This window comes from Solea senegalensis, linkage group LG10 (assembly GCF_019176455.1).
Source record: "Solea senegalensis isolate Sse05_10M linkage group LG10, IFAPA_SoseM_1, whole genome shotgun sequence".
Taxonomy (NCBI): domain Eukaryota; kingdom Metazoa; phylum Chordata; class Actinopteri; order Pleuronectiformes; family Soleidae; genus Solea; species Solea senegalensis.
The window spans coordinates 17286596-17307497 of record NC_058030.1 but is presented as its reverse complement, the minus strand read 5'-3'; the positions used below and the strand labels follow the sequence as shown (position 1 = coordinate 17307497).

Here is a 20902-nt window from a genome sequence, read left to right as displayed (position 1 = left end):
AACCTCTGCATGTTTTTGGACTGTGGGAGGAAACTGGAGAACCCAGAGGAAACCCACACACAAACACATGGGTTTGGAACTGGTGACCTTCTTGCTGTGAGGCAACAGTGCTAACCACTACATATGCACCCATACAACATTCAATAGAATTATTATTACATTTTCTGTAATCTGAGGTGTGATAAAGACAGGATGAAGATTCCAGGATGAGATGAGGACAAGACAGGGGATAAAGAGGTAGGGGGTGCTGTTTAGAGTAGGATAAAATGTTTCCACGGATGGATTGCTATCATAAATCTTTCAATAAAACTGCTGTATTGGAATGTAAATAATTCACTTATTTTTTCAGTGTCTACATAGTGTATACATAGAGTTGTTTATAACAAAGATTTGTTCCTTCCTGTATTGTTGGATATTACACAAAACCTAAAATAGACAGAAGAGGAGTGGACAGACAGTGACAGTTGAAACCTTTTAGCACTTTAACAGTCAGGCCAGAATGTATGGACAGGACAGAAACCATGCTGTGCATGTTATTTTAACATATTTATCAGCATAAAAAAAAACATTTAAAACGTCACCATAATATCATTTATAATTGTATAATATTTTATCATTTTAATCCTTTACTTGTTTGTCTGTTTATCTGAGAGAGCACAGTCGATTAAGCAACACTAAGGTGATCCACACGACATGCATTTTCGCAATACGGTACTTGAAAGCAGCACCGTTTCCTCCTTCACCTGCTGTCCAATGAGAATGCGGGACGCTGGTGCGCGTGTGCTGCTCGCGCGTGGTGGTTGAAGCGAAGACGCGTGAGCGAAGCGACCAGCGAGAGTTCCTGCTCAGCCAGCGGTAAGAGAGCTAAACGTCGAGTTAGCGCTGATGTTTCAGTAATGGTAGCATTTGCTTCCGTGCTGCGGTGTTTTTCATGCAAGCTTACAAGTTGGTTAAATGTTTGGCAGACCGTTGATGAACTGCCTTCCTCACACTTTGCTCACACTCTTATTTAAGCCGCCAGCCAGCAGCAGCTAGCTGATATTAGCTTGTGGACGCGGCTAGCAATATGCTAAGAGGCGTAACATTGACAGCCAATTTAAACTCCATTATCTCAAGGCGTTGCGATGTGGTTTCAGACATTTACTGGAGTAATGTATTGTATATGTCGTGCGCGACTGGGGGACAGGTAGTATATGTGCTCACCTTCCTACCTTTTTGTAGGTTAAAACTGTGCTAGTAGCACGTTGTCTCCTTGTTTTTTTTTACCTGCTAGCCCGGTTAGCCGCTGTCAGATGGCACCGCCCAAACTGGGTGTTAATCAGTATGTGCTCGATGGTAAGCCAATGTCGGTGTGCAGAATAATGATGTATTGTGTTATTAGTCATCCCACGTAGCTGTCAGAGGCGGTGACGGCCCTTAATTTGTGTAAACGGAAGATGCGATGCTAACTTTTGCTGTCGTAGCCTAGCCCAGCTGCTGTTAGCATGTCAGTGCGTCATCGGCCTGCGTTTGCTTCACTTGAGTGAAAGTGTTGGCAATCTGCAGAAAACTCAGCTGGTCTGACACTCGGTTGATCTTGCACGCTAAATGAAATCTGGTTTGCACTGACTTGAGAAATTGTTTTGAAAAATGTTGTGAAACCAGTGCTCCCGGATGAAAGTGACATGTGTTGCTTTCCTCGCTCACACTGGATATACATTCTCTGTCTTAATTCTCTCAATGTCCACCATTATCCAAGATAAGCATGTGTCTGATAATGACTGATGTCTTTCTTACAGAGGGAGGAGTTGTCACACTAAAATGGATGCAAGTAAAGGTAAAAACACATACATTTCTTCTTCCCACAGTTTAAAGGGCATACTGCGCATCAGATATGTTGGAATTAAAAGGAGAAACTAAGAATGACTAATTAATAGCAACTTATTTTATATTTAACTTAAAGTTTGAACAACATAGGTTTTTAAATGGTGCAGATTGATATGTTCTGGATAATCTTCCAAACAATTAAGTAGTCTTATATAATTGTAATGTTAGAGGTAACCTTTACCTTCATCATATTGATTATTGCATAAATTGTAGTATTGGCTGGGCCACTGTGCAAATGTTGTTACAGTATTGTTTGGAGTTCCACGCTAAAAAAACACTACATTATTCAGCTATCTATCTATGAATGAAAAGAATGGCCCAACCCAAATCTGCTTATGGGTACAGTTTAACTTTGTTTGAATGTTGAACAGCAGTCTGTCAAATCAAAGTGTAAAAGATGCACGTATTTATTGCTTTCTTGGCAGGTAAAGGGGATCAAGGGATGCAAAATCCAGTTGGTCAAATGGATAAGCCTGTTGGCTTCCATTTTATGGAAAGGTCAGTGCAAATGGTTTACACTTGTGTTTGTTATGCCAGGAGTTTTGATATGGTAGATAAAGTGGTTCAGAAATAATTGCTATGCTGGTTTTCAACTTTTAATGACTACAGATTAGCTTTGTTTGCTTTTGTTTTATAAAGTGAGATTAGCACATGATTCTTTGTTGAAGTGTTCCTTTAATATTAACTGCCTGTTTTGGGTCTTTAAAATAACTAAATAATCTTGAGAAATGAAATGTCCGTATTGATGTAACTGACACTTACCAGCACAACTATGGCACTTGCAGCACTTGTTCATATTGTAAACACTGTATATTTTACATGAATTGGTGGTTGTGTTGGGGTGAACATACAACCTAAATATCATCTTGGGGTTTTTAATGTTAGCTTATTTGATAGAAGTAATGCTTGAATATAATGCATTTACTGTTTACATAAAATCAGAACTTTCATGTCTCTCTTCTCATAGTATGCTTCCTAAAGCAGTTAAGAGGAGAGTGCATGCCCTGAAACGGCTACAGGTGCAGTGTGCCAACATAGAGGCTAAGTTCTACGAGGAAGTCCACGAGCTAGAGAGGAAGTATGCTGCCCTCTACCAGCCACTCTTTGAGAAGGTACATCTACTATATCATTTCTCAACTTCATTTAATTTCTTTGCACTTGACTGTTGCACTGGATGTATGGATCTCAGTCATTTCCCTGCACCGGTGGGTGGTGAATTTTATCTCTCTGCTCTTTGCTGTGGTCAGCGAGTACACATCCTTGGTGCTAAATTGAAAACTGCCACCACAAGTAGTCAACTGTTCTTTTGTCAGTGAAGGCTATTTCCAGAGCCAGTGACAGCCATTATTAGTTACCCTGAAGACTGGCAGCTGTAGCCCCACTGCACCTGTTTTTAGTCTCAGTGTGTTTGTGTGTCTGTTTAAAAATGGTAATTAATCCTGGTCAAATTAATGTTTGTTCATATACGTATTTCACTATAATATTTCTGCCATCTTTTGCTAAAATCAGGTATTAAAACATTTGTGTCACAGAGACGAGACATTGTCACAGGATCAGTGGAACCCACAGATGCAGAGTGTGAGTGGCACAGTGACAGAGAGGAAGAGGAGGAGCTTGCTGTAAGTACAACTTTTTTCCCCTGAATTGCCTGATCACTTTTCCAAATTAATATTTTCCTGGTATTGCAAAGCAAATAAAAATGCCCTGAACCCACCACCATTCATTCTTCTCATCATTGTGATGGATGAAGGAATAAACATATCCTTCCTTGCGTAAGGAATAAATGCAAGAACCACAGACAAAAAACATTTTAACATCTTAATCCTCATTTGAGTGATTGAGAAAGCAAAATTAAACATCTCGGACTAACAAAGGACTGTTGCGTGACTGACCAGTCTTGCTCTGTGTATTTAGTTACTCTTTTGTAAGGAGTTTGATCTCTGAACTTTTTCAAAAGCTCAACGAACTGAATAATTTCAAGTGAGTTTTGATGAGTGCTCTGCCTGCCTGCTGCCTGCAGGAGGAAGTAAAGGAAAAGGCTTCAATTGAGGATGCAAAGAAAGGAGAAGCCACACCAGAGGAAGACCCAAAGGGCATCCCAGAGTTCTGGCTCACCATTTTCAGAAGTGTGGACATGCTCAGTGATATGCTACAGGTATGTTTCATCTTGTTGTTGTGCATCAATGACATTTAACATTTCTATGCTGTGTCATAGTTTTCTGAAATGTCTGTTAATCTCCCACCAGGAGCATGATGAGCCCATCCTAAAACACCTGAAAGATATTCAAGTCAAATTTTCTGAGCCAGGACAGCCAATGGTCAGTATTAGTATGGTGTTGTCATTATATGAAGTTACAAAATGCCTTTAATAATACAGACAAAATGAAGTTAATACATACAAAATAATACAACAAAAATGAAGTTAAATGCCTGGTGGAATCGTTTATCATTTTCTTTCTCCTCTAGAGTTTCACGTTAGAGTTCCACTTTGAGCCTAATGGTTACTTCAACAATGCAGTCCTCACTAAAGTGTACAAGATGAAGTCAGAGCCTGATGCTTCAGAACCTTTCTCATTCGAGGGGCCAGAGATCATTGACTGTGAAGGGTGAGAACCAAGGCACACACACACGCCCTTGTAAACTGTGGGGAAAAAAAAAATAATAATAATAAAAATTAAAAAAACATTTATGTAAATCATTCTCTGTATATTTGATATTTGCACCCCATTTTCAGGCACCACCATTTGCTTTTCTAACTTTTACCATCCCTCCCAGGTGTCAGATAGATTGGCATAAGGGGAAGGATGTGACTGTGAAAACTATTAAGAAGAAGCAGAAGCATAAAGGCCGTGGCACTGTTCGCACTGTTACTAAACAGGTCCCCAACGACTCTTTCTTCAACTTCTTTAATCCAGTTAAAGGTGAGAATACAAAAACATTTCAAACCAATTACTCTTACTATGCATTACACTTACATAATGGTAACATATACATTTAAAGCTTAGCTATGTTAGCTGTGTAGATATAGTTTTGGAGCAAATGCTGATTTAGACACAATTTAGACCTATACCACATACCAGGTGTATTTGCCTCTGTCCAGAGTGCTCAATCACAAGTGGGTAGTACAGGTGTTGGATACATGCAGAACAGGAGTAATGGATTAGAGACAATCAAAGGTTAAGACACGGTCTCTTCTGTCTTTGATTGAGAACAGAGGCTTCATAGATTGACACAAGGAAAGATAAGATAAGTCCAATGCGTGGACATGAAATGGTATGCACACCAGCGGCCAAAGAAAAAATGTTACACACTAAAGATGTCCACACACAAATTGGTCTCTTTCTGGAGCTCTGAAGAAGCTTAAGATTCATAATGTCTGATCAGTACAGACATTATGAATGTAGAGGTCATTGGAGTTTCAGAATTCATTCTAACGCCTTGTGTGAACTGAGACACTTGGAGTTGTTTGCTTGTGGGAGTGAGCCACAAAGGCTTTGATGTGTAGGCAGCGTGGCAACATGGTAATATAGTTGTCATTGGGTCAAATTATTGACTGTATTTAACTTAATTCAGCAGCAGGTGGCGGCAGACTCTTACTGCTGCTGCATCGTCAGTCAGCAGAAGGTGGAACAGGCTGCATGTTCTGTAGCTCACATGAAGCTGTTTTAGCTCCAATATGGAACCTTCACATCAACATAATATGTTCCAGTTTAGAAAGTTAAGGCAGTGCTGACAGCAGTTAATTAGCTGTCATTCATTTGTAATGCCATTTGAGACCAATGATACGACCTGTAAAATCACCAATTAAAGTGATCATACAAATCTGCATATAAACAGCCTCATAGCCAATTCAACAGTGAGGTGGAAAGGATTAAGTAATTAGCAAAAGTAATTATCACCGACTTTTGTTGACTTCATGAATTATCCTCAGCTGTGTGAGGTTAGAGAATACCATTTTGCCTCAAATGAGCAGGTTGTTTGACAGAGTACACATTTTAATGAGCATATTGTCTTTCTTGTTCAGTCAGCTTTGCTGTCAGACATGCCCAGACTTATTCTTACTTTGAGAAGTTGACCTAAACACTCATTGGCTGAGCTTATATTTGTCTTACTGGTTCTGTCATAACTTCAGTATGTGACTAATGAATATAAAAAGCTCTTTGTCAAATGTTAAGTGCCCAGATTTGGGCCTGCCATGTCCATTAGTGAAAAAGCTTTCTTGTGTTGTTGATGTGAACTTGAACACAGCAAATAAATGTGCTTTAACTGTTGTGCATTCTACATAGAGATGTTACAGCAAGAATCCGTTGTGATGTGTCATCACAGAAGTATTGAGAGGGTAACTGTTGTCAGTTCATTACTGTAGCAACTATGAACAAACAATAACAGCAATACTTTCATATTTCCTTCATTCAGAGGCAGTGCACTTTGTGTCAACAATTTTTATCTCTTTATCAGCACAAAAGGGAAAGCAAGGATGTTTTTATCGACCATTTTGAGCATAACAACAATTTGTCAACAGTGAAAATGAATTTGGTGTAAGCCCAGTGTTGTATGTCATCAAATAAATCATAAGAAATGTTTATATATAAATGGCAAACATTTTTTTTTTTTATTTGAGAATCCATCTCACTCACCTATTAGGTTGGATTAATTGTATGTGACTATGTGGAGTAAATTGGTTCCTTAATCTAGGTGACTTTTAAAATTAATCCATTTGAGGCCAGTTCTCAAAACAAGCCTTTCAGTCTCTTGCTGTTTCTCATTAATAGTTGAACCATAAAGGTATTCACATTTATGGTTCACATTCAATGTCTTTGTAAATTACAGTGATTATTTCAACAGATTTTTGTGAAAATGAATCAATACACATTTAGATAATGTTCACTCTTCAGGGTCATATTAAAACATTTGCATTGGCGTTCACCATTCACAAGAAACTCTTCTTGACTCTTTACATTGATGCTAATGCTAACAGTGGCCAAGTAGAGTAAAAAATGTGTAGTATGAACACTAAAGAGGGTAGTGGACAGGATGATGTCACCATCAGTCAGTTTACTGACATGTGGTGGAGCGCTGCTGTTTGCTAACAGCCTTTCAGTGCCGCTGTGGTGTGACCTCATTTATAATAAGAATTGTTGTTGCTGTAAATGTGTTTCAGATGTTTGTGGAGTTACAGCTAATGCAAAAGCTACCTTAGTGGCTGTGACTAATACACAAACTTTTCGGTAATAGTTGTATTGCAGTGTGTTTACGTGCTGAATTCTGTTCCTTGTTTACAGCTTCACCCGATGGAGATATGGTGAGTAAAAAGATGCAATTTCTACATACAAACCACCACTATCTATTGTGTTTTTCTTCTTTTGTTACCATCACTACATTAGGTTTCTAACTGCAATTTATAAATCTCTTGGTGTTCGTGTCATACAGGATGAGGACTCTGAGTTCACTCTAGCCACAGACTTTGAGATTGGTCATTTTTTCCGTGAGAGAATAGTTCCCAGAGCAGTGCTGTACTTCACTGGAGAGGCCCTGGAAGATGACGATAGTGTAAGTCATTTTCCACAAACACATACATATATGAAGAGTTGTACATGAACACAGAACAACTCCATTATGACTGTTGGGTGTGTTTTCACTCCACCTATACCCATTTATTTATTTATTTTTTTAATCGTAGTTTGAAGAGGAGGAGCTGGAAGAGGGAGACGAAGAGGTCAGTAGTAAAATTTTGAATCAGAACCACTGTGCATTTTATCTAAATTACCAATATCCGGTCATCACTGTTCATCCAAGACATAAGTTTGCAGCTGTATTACCGTCTATACCACTGTTATTTTTGCATAACTTAGATGTTTTTGTGTCTCAGGAGCAAGATGAGGAAGGTGATGACGATGATGACGATGGAGACTTGGACCCCAAGGTCAGTTTGCATCCTATATTTTAGCTGTATCTATCTATTTTCTGGAGAAACTGCATTTCAAATTTTTTTTTAATTTTCACAATGTGACGCTTTTGGTCCAAATTGTCTTAACTTGTTTTTAATACAGGAAAAAAACATCTTATCAAATACAGAAACACACAGGATTATATCACGGTCTGTTGCCTCCTCTGAGTATTTAATTCCCTTCTACATGTCATCACACTAAACACAGTCCTGTCCTTATTGCAGCTTGATAAACAATTAAAAATCATGCAAATGATTCAAGGGTCATTAATATGCAACATTCAGAAAACCCTGTAATCGGCGACATTGTTGGTCATGGGTCAAGTGAGCCACAGATGGCATCATGATGCTTTCACATGTGATGTGGCTTCAAGTGAGCTTTCTTGGCTTCAGCCAAAACAGGGATATGACATAAAAGAGATTAAAAATTGTTGACTGTTATCATAATGATACATGAGGGAGTCACATTGTTAGCAGGTATTTACCACTGCATATTTGATACTGTAGATGTATGACCCAACAGCTGTGGCACAGTGTGCCGATCTGGCGTTGCGAGGCTAGTTAGACTAACCTTTTAGAGATTGTATTGTGCTGGGAGTTGGTGGTTGTTGTCCTTTGCAGACTTCTTTTTCAGAGCTAAGCTTTTCTAAGTGTAGTACCCATCATTGTGCATTGTGCATTTTGTTGTGTTTTGTGGAGGATTTTTTATTTGTTTTGTGTTTATGTTTTGGTTGGGTTGCATCTTTCTGTTTTTCTGTTGATTGTTTTTTTTACTTGTTTAATCATGTAATTGTGTGGTACATACAAATGTTTGCTTGGTGTTTCCCAAACCTTAAAATGGTTGTTCATCCACCAACCAAAATTTTTCGATTTTAATGCTTTCTTTGTTATATGGAGCAAAGAAACCAGAAAATATAAACCTGGGATTGGCACCAGCAACCCTCACGTGGAGGATAAAGCTGTAAAACATGGTTGGATGAATAAAACTGTTTTAATTATTAATTATAAAAAAAAAACACTCAGATTGATTATCAAATTACAATAATTTACAATTAATTGATTAATCAATTATTACCTAACTTTTGGTGTGTTATAAAGGTCACTGTTACTATGACACAACAGAGGTTCTGTAACATGTTCTTTTGATCTTTATATCTAACATCTATTTATATACTGTGAATGGCTCTCACACAGAGCAGCACCAACATCTATTTACAAAGTATATAAATAGATGTTAGATGTTGGTGCTGCTCTGTGTGAGAGCCATTCAAAGTAGCTCTACTAGTAATATATCTGTTCATATAGCCATTTCTACTTGTATATCTAACATTTCTTATAATGTCACTAAGTCGACACATGAGACAGTTACCAAACAGAGGGACAGGTGTTCCCTGCATTTATAGATAGATGTTATTGAATGTTACACACTGTTGGTTTTATAGGGAAGCAGTGAAGACAAATTCTGTCATTTTAGTAGTTTTAGCAGCTGTATTTGCACACATTGGCAATAAAACATTGTTTATCACAATTTGCTTCACATTGTTACATGTATTAGTTTTTTAAATAGCTATTTGCATTTTCCCGCTCTTACTTTCTCAGGCTACAAAATGTTATGTAATGACTAGAGGTCGACTGACATGGGTTTTCCTGTGGCCGATTTTTAGAGTCCAGGGCTAATCATTTTACCCCCAAAAAATCCATAATTTATAATAATTGGATGATTAATAAATAACAATGGCAAATATTGACCCAATTAATCAGTCTACCTCTAGGAATAAGATAACAATAAGATCAATTTATTATGTGGGTTAGTTTTGCTGAGAGTTTAAAATGAATGTTCATTATAAGCTATTCCAGGCTGATGAGTAAGTTTGTGTCCCTGGTCTTGTAACTGTGTCTTCAAATGAGTTTATTTAGTATCTTGTTGTAGTTGTTTACTCATGTCGTAGCTGCTTCCTGTTACTTGGTTTGACTTTCAGGAATTCAAGGAGCTAATTCACCAACTTCACCAGTGTTTCACTGTGTTCACCATGAAGGGCTGAACAATTTATCATTTTCAAATGAAAATTTGTTTAAAATGTCACTATATTTTCATTTGTTAATTAATAATTGCTGTGTTTCATTACCTCATATTGGGTCAACATGGAGTCTGTAGGATTCAAGTGTGATAAAGTAGCTGCACAAGATCCAACACTTTGGTCCTGAAAAACTGTTTATATGGTGTCATGTGCTAATCCTCCAGCACGTTACAGAGTGAATATTGAACAAAAGCAAATCACAACCTGTCAGAATTAAAAATGCTATTAGACATAGTCCAAATCGTTCAGCCCTATCACCTTGTCATTTTTCAGTGTTGCTTAAACTTGTGCATATTGTTGTCTCTCCCTCCCCTGGATTCCCCTCCATTACAGGCATAACCAATCATTCTTTCACCATGCATTTCTAGGTAAGGGAGAAATAAAGATGATGCATCACATACAATGTAGATTATCTTCATTCGTTGGCTGTGGTTTATTATGGTTTATGTTCCGGCTGCCTCTTTCTCTCTACATCCTGATTAGTCATTAGTCGAAGGAGTTTAGGACATTAACTCACATCTTGGGTAGATCTAGCATCCGTTCTTCCTGTTGTGTCTTTCCTCTTTTCCTCTGACCTCTGTTTGGTTTTTTCCTCTCATTGTCCTGTCCCAGGTTTTTTAACACTGTTCTCTAGCTGCACCAAACCCAGGTGCTTTCATTCTCTAGCATCTTCTATTTTAGCTTCTTCTATCCTCTTACTAATTAATGCCCAGTGGCTCCATCTTCTTTTCTAATTGAATGTCTCTCTCTCTCCGTCTCCTTCAGAAAGAACAGCCGCAGCCTGCCGAATGCAAACAGCAGTAACCGTGGCGATCAGGGGAGTGGAGACCTGCTGTCTGTCAATTCAGCGCTTATCCAATTAGAAAGCCCCCCCCCCAGTATTTCAGGCTCCACCCTTTTTATGAACTCTCACCTGAACGCAATAGAACGCATTCATACTGCGTTTTTACTCTGTGCATGACTTCTTTTTTCTTTTTTTCTTTGTCTTGCGCCCATCTCACCCCTTCTTATTTGGCTTCATTCAAACTAAAAGCAGGAAGTGACTTTACTTTAATTGAACTACCACAGCATCACACAGACCTCTTCTTTGTTTAAGGTGGAAAATGTTACTACTGCCAAAATAATCAGACCATGTGTAAAAAAAAAACAATAGACAAAGAATGGATCTCAACGTAAGGTTAATGGAAATAAATCAGTTACTCAGGGTTTTTTAATGCCAATAAGAAAAGTGATAGTTAACCAGGAAACTGCTGAACAACTTATTTTTCACTGGGGTTGCTGAAGTGTTTTTTTTTAATGGTGTTTATGTTTGACATAAAATGTATCCTTTTGAGTTTAATTTACAGTATTTTTAATGTTTGTTGTCATGTTATTGGACTATTTATTCTAGTGTCATGCAGCTTTATGAAGTGATGCATTTTTTTGGATCTCTTCAAGGCCCAAGGTCACAGGTTCATTCTCATTGCGCCAAACATTATTTGGACTTAGCAGGTCAACAAAATGTGAATACTTAAATGTTTAAAAGTACATTTAAAACATTTAGGAAACGTGTTCTCCATTTACACTTGACAAGTATTCAAACTTAGCACCTGTGTGGATACAAAACACCAATTAATCACATTGAACGGGTTGTACTTATACCTCACAAGTCTCTTTTTACCAAGAACATATGAAATTAGGACAGTGACTCCCCAGCTCTGTATGTAATCTGGTAAACATTTTCCTCAGATAAGATTTAAGCAGACACAGTGGACACTCAACCTTGTGTTAGCTTTTTTTAAGACACAGTTGGTTTCCAGCTGAGACCACATAGACTTGTAGAAGGTGGTTCTCCCACTGTATGTTTTCCGATGAATTTCATTGAGTTGGTGATTGGGTCGGGTTCGGATGTTTGGAATAAATTTAAATTCTGTTGCCAACAAGCCAAAATGAAAGACAAGACACACCCACGTCCTCTTTTATTAAAAACAATATTTGCCAATTGTCTTTAACAGTGAAATCGAGTAAAGTTGTTAAAAATATATATATATATACATCTATATATATATATATATATTTCTGTTATTGTCTGATGATTCAGTAGAATGTCTGTGGAAAGCAAATGGGAGAGGTTGCCAATGTCTTTTATATACTGCTCTTCGATTATGGCCCTTTGGTCAGACTGCTTTGCCTGGTGGCTGGTTGTCAATTGCAGCAGCAGCAGCAAAATAAAACCATCCTATGCGTCTTTTTACCAAGAACGATTGTAGACCTTGTTGGACAGATCCCTCAGCCGCGGTTGACATCTTCACACCTACCACATTGGACCGTGTGCTAGTAATGGCCTTAACTGGTTCTTATTCACAATTTGTTACTTGCGCAATATTTCTTTTCAATTTGTACAGAGTTAGTTAAAATATTCTATTAAATTTGTCCGACATGGAAACGTATGGCCCTGTATTTTTTATCTTGTGTTGTGTGTCTGTGTGTCATCTGTGGGTTTACCAGTTGTGTAGAGCACCTGTTCCAAACCTTTTGACCCCTATAAATCAAGCAATGTTTACAACCACTCACCACTGGTTACATACTTTATGTTTAGGAAATATGAGCAGTATATGGTTTATGACTTTCTCTTAAAAATAAAGCTGTAGGTTATAAGTGGGGGAAAGCCTGGGAAAGTTACCATAAGTTTCAATGTCATTGAACAGAAATTTCCTGATGAAGGATATGTTCTCACCTCACTGTTCATGAGCATTTTACAGGAGACTTCAGGAAAACCTCAGCTGAGTAACGGTGTTCACTGCTCTGTTATAAGAATCTGTCATATTGACAGTGCCAGGATCTGAAAAATGTCAGCCATTAGGAACCAAGCACCAAATAACTTGAGGTTCCTGTTGTGAATTTTGCGTTCACCATCCTTCTCTTGATGTGAAATGTGTCCCTATACTGTCCAGTGTTGTCTTCTGCTGCTGCTGTGTCCCATCTGCTACAAGGTGTGTCGTGTGTTTGACTTTCTATCGTCTTCAACCAGTCTGGTCGTTCTCCTCTGACCTCTGGCATCAACAAGGAATCTGGATATTTCTCTTATTTGACCCTTATCTGTAAACTCTACGAATGGCTGTGTGAAAACTCCAGTAGACGTTTTTCAATAACATCTTCAACAACAACTTCAGCAGGTTGTCTTGACCATGTCTACATGCCTGAATGCCCTAATCTGCTGCCATGTTATTGGCTGATGTGACATTTGTGTCACTGGGAATCAAACGGGTGATAAAGTGGCTGTTGAGTGTATAATATTCCTGCTGTGATGGTGCATTGTTTAAGGAACTTATACAATACGTCTCAAACTGCTCCACAGATAACACTGCTCACAGATTTCAGCATGTTATTTCATTGCCAGGGGATTTTGCTTGCAGATGATTTTCCTCTAATGGAAAAGCTGTTGACAGCACAATGTGACACTGAAGAGCCACATGCTGACATCGCTAATAGGCATCAGGTGATGAGTCAGAATTTGGAGCAATAACATTCTGATCTGAGAGCAAAGGGACAGTGGACATGGAAGAATCCGTATATTATGGTCAGTCAGGCACAAAGCAAGGCAACCAGAATGTTTGGAATTCTGTCTTGTAGATAAGCAAAACATGCACACTTCCCTGTGAGAACCGTGATGCATCGTGGGAGATAACGACCCAGTTGCTCTTGAGTTTCTGAAGGAGGATAGTGACACTGTCGTAGCAGCTCAAGTTTTCTGGTCCCTGCTGAAAGGAGTGTTGCTTTCTTATCCTGCCACACAACACTTATATCAGTGTGTGTGTTCATGGGAACAGAGGTGACAACATGTGACCGTGTGACAAAGCAGAAATCCAGATTTGATCAAGACCATGACAGGCTGTCAACACTTTAGAATATTCACTTTTATTTGTATGGTTGGATTTGATGTCTGCAGAGAGTAAGTTTGCACAAAAGGAATTTTTCTCCTTTTGTCTCACAACGGACGAACCACAGACTGAAACTGAAATGTTATAGATTTTAAAACACTTGAACAAGACCTTATTCATGCAGAGGCTGCTGTGTGGGGGCTTTGAGAATCGAAGGAGTCTGATTGTAGATGAACTCTCATTTCTGTGCCGTAAAGCATCAAAGCCAGAGCCGTGGAGCAGTTTTTGGTTTCCACCGAAAATTGATTTGCACATTTGTATTATATGTATTACCATTTTATGACCTGTATGTGGCTTGAGAAATAGAAAACTAGATTCTGCACTAAATTGCGCTGTAGCCCCGAACATGTGTCTCAACACCACCAATTTTCAGCAAATAAAATCTGCATTTTAGTGGTTGTGTGCAGGTTAGAGGGAATAGTGCGTTAATTAATCTCCTGAATCAAGTCATTTTGAGGCACTTAAGGCCACAATAGTATGGGCTGTAATCACTTGCCCACAGATGAGTTCTTCCAAAAGAGCTGATTTTTGCTCCTGGTTTGTCAGATTCATGCTCAGCAAATTCAATGGGACTTTTTCATGATTAATTAACTGCTGCTTAGGTCATTCTTTCATCTCTGCAGATGACTCAGTTACTCAGTTTGTCCCTGGTTAGACTAGTTCTGGCAGTTGCACCCTTGGTCTATGTCACAAGTATTGAATCTTTTCCTTGGACTTTAGTTTCCGTCTTGACATTCAGTGTGCTTCTCTTAACAATGTTCAGTCACCATTGTTTTTAGACAATAACAATATAATGTAGCTTTACTATTAAGTATACAACACAGCTTGACCAGATGGACAAATGGTGAGTGAAACATCAAACCACCGCCAATTGTATCTCTTCTTCTTTTAGCATCAATCCATTGGGATTTTAGCTGTGATTTATGAAGGTCTCTGTGTTCTTGTCATACAGAAAAAGGAAAAAAGTCCTGCTGCCAAGATGGGTCGCATATTTATCAAGAAAGTAATTCCTAAAGCAGTGAAGATGATCGCAAAGGTTCTGGAAGATGGTTCGAGTGTAAGTCATTTTCCACAAACACATGTGTACACATAGAGTTGCATATAAACACGGACAAAGCTCCTGAGCATCATTAATAAGAGAGACTGTCTGCAAACTGACTCCACTGAGGATTTACAGTACATGCCAAACCTGTTTTCACTTCTCCCTTTTGTTTTTAATCCTAGTCTTCAGAGGAGGAGCCGGAAGATGAAGAGGTTAGTAGTAAAGCATTGAATTATAAACACTGCATTTGCAATCTGATTTAAAATACCAGACATGTGGTTATCCTGAGAGTAATGTTTGCACATGTCATATTCATGTTGTTTTTATGTCTCAGGCGTAATATTAGGAAGGTGATGATGACTTGGACCCCAAGGTCAGTTCACTTCCTGCACTTTTTTTTTTACATTTTCCAAAAACTACACATTTTAAACTAGATGAACTGTCACAATGTGAAGCATTTAGTCCATAATGTATTTTAAAACTGTCAAACCAAACACTAGAGTAATAAAGCACAGTCCTGTCCCACTGACATCAATAATGTAGCGTGAATTTTAAATCATACCAAATAATTAAAGGGCCAGTATAAACTGCAAGCATATGTCTTTTGACAATTTCGACATCTTTCATTGTATTCATTTATATTGCACAACAAATCAAAGATACTCAAACATTCAGTTGCCATTTAGAAGCAAAGGAATCAGAATAAAACTCCCATGACAATAAAGAAGTTGTTTTTAATTTATATATAATCAGTCAGTTATAGATGGCAAATAATTAGGTAATGATGTATAAGTGATTGCTGCAGGACTATAACTGTTATCAGATTTAATTTAGACTTAAAGGGTCACTTCACCCAAAGAATACCCAGGTTTTTTTTTTTTGATAATTTTCAGAGACTAATGTGTGATTCGGTCATCAGACAGAGGATCTGAGATACGTACATGTCTCATTCAACAGAGGAAGTTGGGATTTAAAAAAATTAAAATTAAAATTGACACAAAGTCGACGTCAAAGTCACAAGAAAATAAAAGCCCTAAACCGTTCTTTACTGTGTTTCTGTCAAGTTTTATGTGTGAAAGATCTGGAAAAATGACACAAATAGACAGAAATGGTCAAATTTAATCCGACACTGTAATAGAATGTGAGTTAAACACACACAAGGGGAGTCTGTGCTGTGCGGGGAGTTGGTCTTTGTTGTCCTTTGTTTTTCAAAGGAAGCATATGTGCACACATTGGCAATAAAACATTGTTTAGCTCATGGAAGTTAATTCACATGTAGTACCTTTTTAAATAGCTGTTTGCATTTTTTTCCACTCTAACCTTCTCAGGCCACAGAATGTTATGTAATCACAATAAGATTTAAAGATGTGTTGTAGTTGTTTTCTCATGTGGTATACCTGCTTCCTGTTACTCACTTTTATTATTTCAAATTATCTTCTCATCAACTTATTTTCATGTGTAAATTAAGAGTTATTGTTTTTATTATGTTATTAATTTACCTTTTATATTACACAGCACGTTCTCTACCATGGAGTCTGTGGGATTCACTTGGTTGCAGTTAGCAACTTTACACCTAGATGGCACTAAATCCAACACACTGGTCTTTATATTATTTGATGGTGTCGTGTGGTAATCCATGGGTCTATTATAGGGTAAATATTGAACTAAAGCTATATCACAAACCAAATCACAATACCTAGTATCTGCTTCTATTTTAGTTTCTTCTACAGAATCCTCTCACTAATTGATGCCCAGTGGCTCCATCAGCTCCATCTTCTTTTCTAATTGAATGTCTCTCTCTCTGTCTCCTTCAGAAAGAACAGCCGCAGCCTGCCGAATGCAAGCAGCAGTAACCGTGGCGATCAGGGGAGGTGGAGACCTGCTGTCTGTCAATTAGTTGGTACTGAAGGTCACAATAAACATTATTTGGACGTAGCAGGTCATCAAAAAGCACATTTAAAAACATTTCAGATACTTCAGCTCACCTCTGCCCAGTCATCCTGGGTTTAACAAGCATTCAAAACACCCATCATATTAACTGGTGTTTTGTGGATACACACATATGTACTTATACCTCGCATATTAATCTCCTCTCACTCATATCATATTATATAAGCAATGTTGCTGCTCACATCTGCCCAGAAGTCGTGGGTTTGACAAGTATACAAACTGAGCACTTCATATAACGTATACAACAGGGGCGTCCAAACTTTTTTTTAACCAGGGCCATATTTGATAATGTGAAGATTTCCGGAGGCCAACATTTACAAATACTTTCATTTTCATTGTCACAATTATCATGGAAATGTAACCAAATCTAAGCCGCACAGGAGTGGAAAAACGAAAAGAAAAATGGCCTTTCTTTCCACATCTGGAGACATCTGGGTGACGTGACTGAGGGTGATTTTTTTGTCAAAGTCTGTATCTGGTCATAAATAATACATTATAAAACCGAAGCTGAGGGCCACAACATCTCACCGATTGCCCCGTGGGCCATAGTTTGGACACCCCTGGTATACAATTATACCATACATATTAATCTCTTCTTACAAAGAACCTATTATAAAATTAGGACTGATTCCCCAGCTCTAATGATTATATGTAATCTGTAATATTTTCCTCAGATAAGATTTAAGCAGACGCAGTGGACACTCAAACCTTGTGTTTGCTTTTTTAAGACACAATCAATTTCCACCTGAGACCACACAGACTTGTAGAAAGTGGCTCTCCCATCGTACTTCTTCTGATGTGTCGTATGTCGTTAATGAATTTGGTTTTGCTTTTTGAAATAAATATAAATTATCTTGCCAAAAAGACACACACTACATACTGTATGTGTTACTCTTTGATGCAAACAGTTGCCATTGTATTTTATATACTTTTATACTATACTTTTATACTATACTTCTATATTAAATTTGTCCGACATGGAAACGTATGCCTGTGTGCTTTATCTTGTGTGTTTGTGGGTTCACTGTTTGTGTAGAGCAGCTGTTCCAAACCTTTTGACCCCTATAAATCAAGCCGTGTTTACAACCTCTCACCACTGGCACCATACTGTATGTTTAGGAAATATGAGCAGTGTATGGTTCATGACTTCCTCTTAAAAATAAAGACGTAAGTTACGAGTGGGGAAAAGTCTGGGAAAGTTACCATCGGGTTGTGTCATTGGACAGAAGTTTCCTGATAAAGAAGAGGGGTATGAAGTTGTTATTGTACCTCCTGAGGGAAACCTCAGAAAACCTCTGTTCCCTGATCTGAGTGCAGAGGACCCTTTTTTTTGGACATGGAGGAATCTGTATATTATGGTCAGTCCAGCACAAAGCAAGGCAACCAGATTGTTTGGAATTCTGTCTTGTAGATAAACATTGCACACTTCCCTGTGAGACCCCTGCGATGCATTGTGGGAGATAATGACCCAGTTGCTCTTGAGTTTCTGAAGGAGCATAGTGACACTGTCGTATAGCAGCTCAAGTTTTCTGGTCCGTGCTGAAAGGAGTGTTGCTCTCTCATCCTGCCACACAACACTTATATCAGTGTGTGTTCATGGGAACAGAGGGGACAACATGTGACCGTGTGACAAAGCAGAAATCCAGATTTGATCAGGACCATGACAGGCTGTCAACACGTCAGATTAATCACTGGTTGGATTTGATGTCTTCAGTGTGTGAATTTGCACAAAATGAATTCTTCTCCTTTTGTCTCACAGCAGACGAACCACAGACTGAAACTTCTCGCTTTTTATCATTTTGGAAGTTTCAAAACACTTGAACAAGACCTTATTCATGCAGAGGCTGCTGTGTGGGGGCTTTGAGAATCGCCTCACTGTAACAAGGAGTCTGATTGTAGATGAACTCTCATTTCTGTGCCATAAGCATCAGGGACAGAGCCATGGAGCAGTTGTACTGACTTGATTTTGAAAACTGATTTGCACATTTGCAATGTATATGATGTGCACTGAGAAATAATAGACTCCTTCACTTTTTCCCATTAAATCGTGTTCTAAGTTTTATTGTTTCACCTTCACTTATTCAGTGCTTTTTAAGGCCTCTAAAGTCAGGCGCTTGTCTCAACACCACTCCCTCACTATCTTGTCTGTTTGCTTTAAGTCAATGTCATTGAAAGGTGAAGTGTGCCTAAATCTCAGCTCATGTGCAGTGTACACAACGAGGCAAGACCTATAGTACTTCTGTAGGTCTGGTTCCTGATGTCTTTGATCAACACCACTTTGTAGAATTGTCTGAGGTATTCCCTACCGGAAGGGATGCTCAGGGAGTTCTGGGACAGGCACATTTTTGCCATATAAAATCTGCATTTTATTGGTTGTATTGGAACCCGTTTCTGCAGGAAATAAGAGTATATTTGTTTTTGTCATGATTTCACAGACTCCATAAGATCCTCCATCTGTCACCATAGCAGCCTGATTGATGAACTGCTGCTTCAATGGTCATTCTTCTCTATTTGCAGAGGACTTGTTAATCCGTTTGTCCCCGGTTAGACCAGTTCTGGTACTATTTCACAATTATTGAACAATGAAGAGATTGACAAATGGTGTCATGAAACTTGTATGTGCATTGTTCTTTTCTTGATTAAGTAACTAAAACTAAAATAAAACACATGTATTTAGAGACTGTATGACTATCAGTCCAAACTGAGCACCATTAAAGTGATTTTTTATATTTTTTTTAAATGATGTATACAACAGAAAAGTGTGCAAAAGCTTTGGGGAAAGAGCACTTGTGCAGACTTATATGACATAGTATGAGCAATTAAAGAGTAATACACTCGATGGTAGCCTATGAATTGCAACCCCAGAGAGGGAGAAGGCAGAAGAAAAAAACAAACAAACACTACGAGCAAACCCAGCACTATGTGCACCATGCAGTGTTGAAAAGGTGAGCTGAGATCATGACAGTGAGAAGGATCTCTGACTCTCTGAACTTGTGTCATTTACAGATCCTGTTAAGACAGGAGATGAAAGTGTTTGTTTTGTCATCTGTGCTCTCTACGACATTCCACCCACAATCCTCAGCTGTTTGCTGCTTTTACAAGTGTGAATGTGCACGGATGAATGGCAGGAGAGGATCGTTTGACTCTATCAACATTACGACAGATAGTAGAGACCAGTTAGGACACGATCACAGCAAAGCAGAACAAAGAAAAGTCCTGTGATTATCCCTAAATGACACCGTCTGCTATTGTCTCATCTCCTTCCAGCAGAAGTGTAAAGGTCCACAGTCTTCTTTATACCTTTCTTCCCAAGTGCAGCTGCACCCACCATCCCACTCTTGGCCCCAAGGTGCTTTTGGCAGCTCGTCTACGTGAGCACACACGAGTGTGCGTGAATGAGTTTGTCTGTGTTGAGTCTTCTGCGTCGCCCCCTCCCTCCCGGTCGGAAGTGATGTGAGCCAGATTGGATTCCAGAGAAAGAGGGGAATAGAGAGGTGCTTTATGCTGCTGACGCTGAGCTGCTGCTCAGAACTGAATGAGCTGAACTGGCAGCGCGATAAAGAGCCCATTACCTCTTAGATCTGCTAATGTTACTCGAGGCATTGACACAGGAATACTCAGCTTCGCACACACACGAGCTGTCGTCGTATCTCATTCTGAGACAATTTGATATTTCTTTTGGTTGCTGCATCAAGTGCAAACTTTATTTAACCAGGTAAAATCCAGTGAGAGCGAAATCTCTCATGTTATTAATATTAATATTAGAGATTTAGGAACAATCATTTTGGCAAAAACAATAATGTAACAGTGTAGTTTGCATTGAGGAGTTGAGGTCACAGTAACAGATTAAAAGAGAGTTGGAGAGTTTTCCATTCACAACTGAATACTCTGGTTCATATTTCTGTTCTAACTCGTGGAACGGAAAGATGGAGAACTTCACAAGAACGAAGAGTATAGAGGCTTTCAGTTCTTTGAAGAAGAGTGTGCAGATATGGAGAAGCTAAGCCGAGGAGAGCCGCATAGATTAATAACAGCCAGTGTTCCCTCACAGAGGGACATTCAAGTGATGACTGAGTCGACAACAACCAGTAACAAATCT

The 20902-nt window shown here is 38.6% G+C and overlaps 1 protein-coding gene across 2 annotated transcripts; it reads left to right on the top strand.

Moving 5' to 3' along the window:
- The first annotated feature begins 776 nt into the window (after positions 1-776).
- nap1l4a (nucleosome assembly protein 1-like 4a) lies at positions 777-12316 on the top strand. Of its 2 annotated transcripts, none has more exons than XM_044036132.1 (14): positions 777-855; positions 1779-1816; positions 2292-2364; positions 2834-2978; positions 3399-3485; positions 3887-4021; positions 4113-4184; positions 4333-4472; positions 4642-4787; positions 7149-7168; positions 7297-7416; positions 7547-7582; positions 7736-7789; positions 10225-10259. In XM_044036132.1, the coding sequence occupies exons 2-14, from the start codon at positions 1801-1803 to the stop codon at positions 10228-10230; spliced, it is 1050 nt and encodes a 349-aa protein (XP_043892067.1). In that variant the 5' UTR covers positions 777-855; positions 1779-1800; the 3' UTR covers positions 10231-10259. The 2 variants fall into 2 exon arrangements, with proteins under 2 accessions (XP_043892067.1, XP_043892065.1); XM_044036130.1 differs by lacking the exon at positions 10225-10259 and adding an exon at positions 10657-12316 and having other exon boundaries at positions 781-855.
- Positions 12317-20902: the final 8586 nt, after the last annotated feature.